The sequence below is a fragment of the Triticum urartu genome, chromosome 3A (genome assembly GCF_056163025.1).
Source record: "Triticum urartu cultivar PI428250 chromosome 3A, HENAU_Tu73, whole genome shotgun sequence".
In the NCBI taxonomy this organism is placed as follows: domain Eukaryota; kingdom Viridiplantae; phylum Streptophyta; class Magnoliopsida; order Poales; family Poaceae; genus Triticum; species Triticum urartu.
In genome coordinates, this window is record NC_141875.1 from 715,679,781 (window position 1) to 715,688,366 (window position 8,586).

The window sequence follows — 8,586 nt, forward strand, 5'->3', positions numbered from 1 at the left end:
GAAACATGTAGATTGCGAGGTGGTCTTAGCTTACATGTTTCCCTATGCACCACGCATGGACTCTTAAGGGCCGATCGTATCAAAACTCTAAAAATATACGGACTGTCATACAAATAACCATTTTAGGCTCCAAATTGATCCTAAGGCTAAGCTTGAGCAGGGATGGGAATAGGCTTATTTTCCCATAGATAGACATGGGCGATGTACTAATGGTAGGCGAAAATCGGAGGTTTCTCTTTTTTAGAGAAAAAAAATGGCCTGAGGACTCCTTTGTCACACGGCAAGGTGGAAAACGGAGGAGTCATGTGTGCCTGAACTCTTTGATTTCTTATGTGTAACTCTTTGATCTGTTTTTTTTTGTTTGAGTAGGACATCAAAGAATGAAATAAAAATATTTGTTGTAGTATATTGGAGACCACTGATGACAGCATGTTACATTAAGCTTGCCAAATAATTTTCTGGCCTTATATATGCCTGCGTAGGTGGAACTAGTTGTGAGTTATATCTAAAATATTTCTTCTCTTCTAGGTGGTGATGTTTCTTTGATCTGGTCAAACAATTAACTATGTGACTTGCATCAAGAAAAGGTAAAATTTGTTTATCCAGAAGCAATAGAACTCATGATAATATTATTCTTGATTCTAAGACATCACTCTTAGGTTCAGTTGACTTTGAACACCTCAGCTGCATATATTTTTCGTCCGTTGCAACCCATGGGCAAATGTTCTAGTAAAATCTTAGTGCAAAGCTATGTACAAGGTCTATTTTTATTAGTTTTTCTGGTTCTATGTGCAATGATACTGTAATAGAGCATGATACTGATATGACCTCTCTTTATTAATTATTGTGCCACATCGGCTTATTATCGATTGTACTGCAATATACATCAATGAATCTCCCATTCTGCAAGGCAAGAATGTGATGCCACGAAGGTCTCATTATTAGACTTACACAATGATATCATGCTTGCTACTTGATTCAAAACTGCTTCAGAAATAAATGCAGAGTGAAGGGTACAACGGAGGTGGTAGATCTTGCATATAATAAGCGAACATACGCTTGTCTCTTCTCACTGCTCACTGAAACTTCTTAAGTTTCTTAACAGATGTAGTCTTTTTTTTCTCAACTGGGCAGTACTTGACTCCCACAAGATCGCCAACTTCGCTGATAACCTAAATTATTTGGATCAAATTTAACACATCAGTGCATCACATGGTCCATAAGTCTCATATTATTCATGTATCGGATCAATTATACACATGTGCTTAGTGTGAACATGTTGCATCTGTGGAGTGTGGACATTACCTCCAAACCTTTTATAAGATCCTCCCTGGAATGGGAAGCTGAGATACATATCCTAGCTCTGGCAAGTAGTAGTGGCGTAGCAGGATATGCAATAGTACAAACAGCAACCTAGATTACGCAACATGACACTTAGTAAAGAGGAACTCAAACTTGACTAGTTAGAAGAAATCTCACATTTTGACAATATTTGAGTGCAAAAACTCACATTTTTCCTCAGGCACTCCCTTGAGAATGCAGGCATTTTAGCGGGGTTGTAAAGCATGATTGGCATGACAGGTGAGCCATTATCTCCTAGCACCTCAAACCCCATTTTCTTAAGCTCTAAACGAAAAAAATTGCCGTTCTCCCGAATCCGAGCAAGTTTCTTTGCTCCTATTTAGAGCAATTACTAGATTAGGAATTTCATCAACACAAGAGGGACACAGAAAAGATATGAATACTTGAATCCTCATTCCGAGTATGTACCTCTGTTAGATCCGTCCTCCCCAAGGATAACCTTCATTGCGGAGATGACCTGCTGGGCTGCTGGAGGTGAGATGGATGTTGCATATATGTGGGCTGGGCATGCATGCTTGAGATGGTGTATGATCTCCTACAAAAAAACATTGAACGACCTAGTGACAAGATTTATCAAATCTATACATGTTCAGTCAAGAACTGGTAAGGATCTTGTGCATACTTTTGATGCTGCAATGTAACCTCCGCACGATCCAAATGATTTTGTAAATGTTCCCATCATAATATCAACATCAGCTGGATCCACTCCCATTAGTTCACATACACCTCTCCCCGTCTTTCCAATGGCTCCAATACTGTGTGCCTCGTCTAAATACGTGAAAGCCTATATATATGTTAAGAAGTTTAAGAACTCCAGTCAAGTCAATACTCCAATATATATACATCGCCAGCAGTTTGATGTTAGCAAGTGAGCACAGCATATGCTTTGTTTGGGAGGAACCCTATATGACGTAGAGTGTTCCTAGGAAACAGGCAGAAGTGGTCGATCAGTATGCACAATTCTCAAACCTTATACTTCTTGCAGACATCCATAATCCCAGGGAGGTTGCACATCTCCCCTTCCATGCTATAAATTCCCTCCATAATCACAATTATCTTCTTCCACGGCTTGTGTGTGTGATGTTGCCCCCCCGCAATCTGCTCCCTCAGTACATGTTCCAAATGTGCAGGGTCTGGAAGAAAATAGCGGAAACATTAAAGTACATGCCTATACATATGACATGCAGTTCTCCTGAATGATTACAAAAAGGAAAGAAATCAATGAGTTCTTATGGAGCTTACTGTTATGTTTGAAAACTTTGATGGTAGCCCCTGAAAATCTAGATCCATTCACTATTGAATTATGGTTCAGCGAATCACTAACTATCAGTCCCCCCTGAAATCATATTACAATACACATTAGCTCTAACATGTATCAAAAGAAGAGAAGAAAATGCCTCACCACATGTATACCTTCCCAATCAAAGCAGGAATGATCGCAGAGTTTGTGACATAGCCCATGCCAAAAACAATAGCTGCGGGCTTGCCAACAAATCGTGCCACTAGCTCCTCAAGCTCTGTGTGGAGCTTCGTAGTTCCTAAAATCATGCATACATAAATGAGTTGACCTATGTCCCTTACTGAAGTACTAATTAAGTATATTTTCACAAAATAATAACGCAAACACTCAAAATCATAGTACTGGTTATGTAGGGATAGAATAAAATTAATTCCTCCAGATATTCAGCTATATCTACTACTCACATCCATCTATTATGCTTTAGTCCCATTCAACCTTGACATTATGTGCTACATTCATTCTCATGCGAATAATATCGTGCGATGATTCAAATAACATCAGTCGATGCGTCCATCTTTATTTGTGTTGCTTCACACAATCACCTACGATGCTTCATCCTCATTATTAGATGTTTCATTACGATACAGTTAAATCTTAAACTATTCCACATCTATCCTTTATCTACCTTAGATGCTTCATTGCTAAACTAATAGTGGTTCATTACTACTCAGAACTGATCTCATGCTATACTTGCGTTCTAGTTTTATATGTTTCATTACTTAACCTTGTGAAATAACTAATTTACCATCCATGCTTCCAGTAACAACAATCGCTTCACCAGTAACTATCCCGTGCTTCCAGATTTATACGCTACCTAGCTTTTATTTGTCGATGTAACCTAAATATATGCATCAAACTTATATGGTTGCCGCTCATTTTATGTTCTCAAGCGGCATCAAAATTTTAGATTTATATCTTGTTATTAAAATTTATTTATATTTTGTTTGCAGAAAGGCCATGGCATTTTGCGGCATTGAGAGCCACAAGGTTGGTGATTTCGACAGGAGGCACACTTTACAAAAGAGACGCGACAATGACTCGGCACTCAATCGAGGCCATCCGACATTGTCAGTGGCTTTGTTGTCGATCTTGGGCATGCGCGTGGTGACGGTTACAACAATGTCAATTGCGGTAGCTGTGCTGGTGTAGGCAAAATATTCAAGACGATGACGACTAGCGGGCACTGTAAGAACTAAGGCCTCATTCGTTGACGGCGTTCTCGTGTCTTCACCCACATAGTTGGTTATCTGTATTTGCAACTTATAGTGGATGCAAAGTGACAATTTGTATGTAGGAAGACTTAGTACGTGAAGCACACCCATTTGAAACATATATTAACTGTAGCAGATCGAGCATTCAGCAGTAGCAAACTGTCATTTGTTTGGAAGCACATACCGAATTCATTTGAAGCATTCCTAATTAACAATCACTTATGTGGAAGAAAAAAATATTTTTTTTATTCGAAGCCATTCTATAGGTCATGGTCTATGGACAATATTAAAATGCTATTAAAGAAGAATACCCCGTTATAAATGTACAAGCTACATTTATTTGAAGCAAATTTCAATGATGAAGAAATAAAGTTATTTGGTCGATAGAAGCATGATTTTGATATTTTCAAATCAAGCTGTTGTAACTGTTTCAGATCGAAATAAATTGTGATTACATTAGAAGCAATTTTAGTAGCACTAGAAACAAATTTTTTGATCCCATCAGAATTAAATATAAATAACATTGAAAACACGATTTGTTCTGCTAGCAAGCAAAAAATGCGATCGCAAATATTTTTTCTTAAATTATTAATTTCCTTAAAACCTGACTTATACTCCCTCCGTTCCTAAATATTTTTCTTTTTAGAGATTTCAACAAGTGAATACATACGGAGCAAAATGACATGATCTTTACTTCAAATTTTTGGATTGACACCAAGCAGGTTTGGATGTTGGTCCTGGCTCCTTACTGAGAGTGAGATGGAAGTTAATCTTCAAGGAAGAAATGATAGAGCTGGTCAACCAGAATTCTGGTAGTATATTGGGTTGTCAGGGGTACTTTAGGCAGTTCAATTTTATATTCATCGCTCATTTTTCATGTATGAGAGGCTATGCAAGAACGCCAGTTAGCAGCGATTAACCATCACTGATTCTTCGAAGTTATGGCAATACATGTACTAGTATGACTAAATAATTATTTAATCTTGCTGCTCCAATTGTGGTTGCGATGGAAAGAAAAAAGAACCAATCATCCATGTAGTGTATAGTGACAAGGAACTACTTCCTCTGTAAACAAATATAAGAGCGTTTAGATCATTAAAATAATGATATAGACGCTCTTCGTTTAGATCACTAAAATAGTGATTTAAACGCTTTTATATTTCTTTATATGATTTTTCTTCGGGGAGAAGGGAAGCAAGCTACGGCAACGACCCAACAGGATGGAAGTGTGGGCTGCGGTGTGGGAATTAATATCGGTCTAATGGAATTACCAAGTTGTCCCTGAGTCAAACTTTGCGGGGGGCATATTAAGCATTGGATCAACTTAATACTACTCCTTGAACTTGGCAGTATGATGCACCGTAAAATATCTCCCGCAATGATGTGGCTAAGATCAAATGGGCGAGCTACTTCTAATCCTCCGGCCATGCACTAGTGGTGCCCAAATAAAAAACACGTACCTCCATCAACTCGAGCACTGCAAGTACTGGCAGAGTACTTTTTGAGCGACTCGATCACACGTGGGGTGCAGTACTCATCTGCTGCAGCAAAACCAAGGTAGTTGTAGGAACCCAAGTTAAGACACCTGGACGTTTCCGCGCTATGTCTGCATTGCATTCGAAGAAGACCTGACCGCATCAGTTCTTTTGCACTGTGGAATCACGAAACAAATATGAGGTAAACATACTGGAGTGTCTTGTTACAGTCATTTGAGTTACGCTCGACTAGATCCAGCCAAGCATCTGGCGCACTAGCAACGGGGCGATCGAAGCAGTCCTGCCCACCGATTAAGCAAAGTCAATATAGTCCTAGTAATTACATGATCTGAGTTCCAACTCGATCGCTCACCTGCATGCGGAGGTGGACGCGGCGCCAGTAGAAATCCTCGTACCCACAGCAAATGGGCGCGTAACCCTACCGGATTATCAGCACGAACATCGTAAGCACGCATCAAAAGAAGAAGAAGAAGAAGAAGAAGAAGAAGAAGAAGAAGAAGAAGAAGAAGAAGAAACTGAATAGACCTTGAGGTTGCTGGATTTGGCGGCGTCGAGGATCCTGCAGAAGAAGTCGCGCAAGCGGCCAAAGGCGAAGATGAGGCCGTAGCTGAATCGCGTGGTGAGCGCGGTCAGGATCGGGGGGTTCACCATTGGAACTCTCACCACTCTAACTTGGTGTTTTCTTTGAACTTCGCCCCGCACTTCTCTAATTTATAATCGAACGGAGGAGGCACATACACAACAGCCGGAGTTAACTAATCGCCAACCTACTGGCCCGCTCCAACCATTCAATTGTTCTTTAAGCATTCAACACTAGTAGGAATTCTACCCTGGACAGCAGGGCTGGGCGGGTAAAATCCGGGGGCCCTGTGCCAAACTAAAAAATAAGACCCTATCTCGTTACAAAAACAGAATTACAGAAAAAAAATTACATATGCTTGAAAAGACATGATTGATGACTCATCTAGATTCTTGAACCACTATTTAAGTAAGAAATAATACAAAATTAAAGGGATCTGCATCATTAATCTATTGAAGTATTGAAAGAATTGCTAATTTTCTGGTGATTATTCCAGGACAAACTACCGTAGTGCTACTCCTGTCGAGAAGAGACCTCACGACCGATCTCCGCCGAATTACCGACGTCTATCAGCTGATCGTGCCACGTAGAGGTGGTCAAGAACATACAACGGATTGGCAACTTGGTGCTCGAGTCACGACGGTTCTCCCGTCGATAGCTTCATCCATCGTCTCTCAACATTAATTCTATATGCTCTAGTAGCCTATGATGGGGATATTTGAAAATTTGTGAACATAAAGTTCATTAAAATAAATGTTTCACCAAGGATGCTGAACAAAAAAAGGAGCTACCGAGCAAAAGATGCATGGGGAAGCATGCATTGGTCTGCTTGTCTTGAAGTACAGACTTATTTATCAACTGGCCTAGTACACACAGCACACTACTGGAATTTTCACGTACGCCGGGTGTTATGCTCTTTGCCGAGTGCCAAAACACGGACACTCGGCAAAAGAAACAACGCCGAGAGTCACTCTCGACAAACCTCGCTTCACGGCAAACTACCTGTTTTGCCGTCACTACCTCACGGCAAAGAGGCACCGCACGGCAAACCCTGCATACGCCGAGAGCCGCACATGGTAAAGAGGAGCCACGTGGCATGCCCGTCCGTAACAGACGGCTCCGTCCGTCACTATCTACATTACCGAGAGCCGAATATCGACACTCGGTAAAGTATATGCCACATCCTATCTTCTTTTTTGTGTGTGTAACTGACATGTGGTCCCACTAGAAACATTTATCAGTAAAAGTTTCAAATAATTTGCTAAATATTTTTAAAAAAAATGACGATATCTTTGCCGAGAGCAGTTCTCGGCAATGCTCCTGACCAGTAGGACATCGTGGCCCACATGGCAGCTCACAGCTTACCGAGTGTGCATCACACTCGGAAAAGAGTGGCAGCCCTGGAGATGTCTTTTCCGAGAGTGGCTCTCGGCAATGCTCCTGACCAGCAAGACAGCCTGGCCCACATGGCAGATGACAGGTTACCGAGTGTCGTCACACTCGGAAAAGAGTGGCAGCCCTGGAGATGTCTTTACCGAGAGCAGCTCTCGGCAAAGCTGCCAGCCCTGGAGCAGTGATGTACTCAGCGCCTTTGTTTCCGAGAGTGGCTCTCGGTAGTATGACATTTTCCTAGTGTTGCTCTCGGAAATCTATTCCATCCATTCTGTTGTTTAGCTATTTCTTTCCTGATCCCTGCTGATGAAAACAACTACAGTGCACTTTGCAGTAGTCCACACATATATATAGGCATAATTTGATCTAATCCACACACACACATATATATATATGCATAAATAGAGACAGTCCACATATTGTCACAGACAAGTCGAATGTAGTACATAGTAGACATCACACACAATCGCAAATTCATACATATTGTCACTACTTGCAAAACACATGCAAGTCACAATAGAAGTACACTTATTCATATATAGATCATTCCGGAGGAGGAGGAGAGGCCATCGGGTTAACATTCCGGAGGAGGAGGAGGGGCATCACTTGTATTGCTTCGATTTTGCATAAGAACCTATAAGAGGAGGAGAGTCACGCGAGGGTGGTTCATCGCTATGTAAAGAATCTTATAATCTAGTTTAGAGAATGTTCTACCTGTAGTTGACTCTCAAGCAGCTTCAACCTATCGTTCAATTCTGCCCGTTCCTTTTCTCTGGACTCCTGCTTGGCCATCCTCCTTTGCTCATCTTCAACGGCCCGCTGCTCCATTATATCTTGTAACATGACAGTAGGCTCATATAGGTTAGAACGGTGCTTCTTCGAGGCATGGACATAAATGAAAGGTTAGCATGCTAACCTTGAGACGCGCTATCTCACGTGATGCGGCGGTTGGGCGACTCCATATGGACGGAGTTGAGCTGATGCTCGACGCCCATATCTCGTGGAGCTTGTGACGCAAGGAGGTGTCGATCGCCCCATTGCAAAGGAAGTGGCGGCCATGGCCCTTCCCCTCGCCAGCAATGATGAGAAGCTCTGGATCAAAGGGCTTCGACGTAGGTTCGGCTTCCTCACCGTGCACCTCCTGGAAGACCTCTTTGAAGGTCCCCCACTTCTCCTCCGCCGACGAGCTGCAGAACTCGGTGCCATCCTTCCCCTTGTGTCCTTCTCTCCAGGCTTCCAGGATGT

At 41.7% G+C, this 8,586-nt stretch overlaps 1 protein-coding gene across 1 annotated transcript; it reads right to left on the bottom strand.

Moving 5' to 3' along the window:
* Window positions 1–813: 813 nt before the first annotated feature.
* LOC125549476 (long chain base biosynthesis protein 2d) lies at window positions 814–6,081 on the bottom strand. Its single transcript, XM_048712883.2, has 12 exons — window positions 5,895–6,081; window positions 5,722–5,787; window positions 5,561–5,649; window positions 5,334–5,479; window positions 2,776–2,900; window positions 2,605–2,698; window positions 2,332–2,495; window positions 1,985–2,146; window positions 1,771–1,897; window positions 1,511–1,677; window positions 1,306–1,413; window positions 814–1,172 (listed from the first exon to the last, which is right to left on the bottom strand). The coding sequence occupies exons 1-12, from the start codon at window positions 6,018–6,020 to the stop codon at window positions 1,077–1,079; spliced, it is 1,470 nt and encodes a 489-aa protein (XP_048568840.2). The 5' UTR covers window positions 6,021–6,081; the 3' UTR covers window positions 814–1,076.
* Between the last annotated feature and the right edge of the window lie 2,505 nt (window positions 6,082–8,586).

Bases quoted from the DNA above. Each gene is read 5' to 3' on its own strand.
- LOC125549476 (XM_048712883.2), bottom strand. From the start codon at position 6,020: ATGGTGAACCCCCCGATCCTGACCGCGCTCACCACGCGATTCAGCTAC. The intron at 2,147-2,331 runs GTTTGAGAATTG...ACATATATATAG, and splicing joins ATGTCTGCAAGAAGTATAAG to GCTTTCACGTATTTAGACGA. The intron at 1,414-1,510 runs GTGAGTTTTTGC...TGCGTAATCTAG, and splicing joins GGGAGTGCCTGAGGAAAAAT to GTTGCTGTTTGTACTATTGC.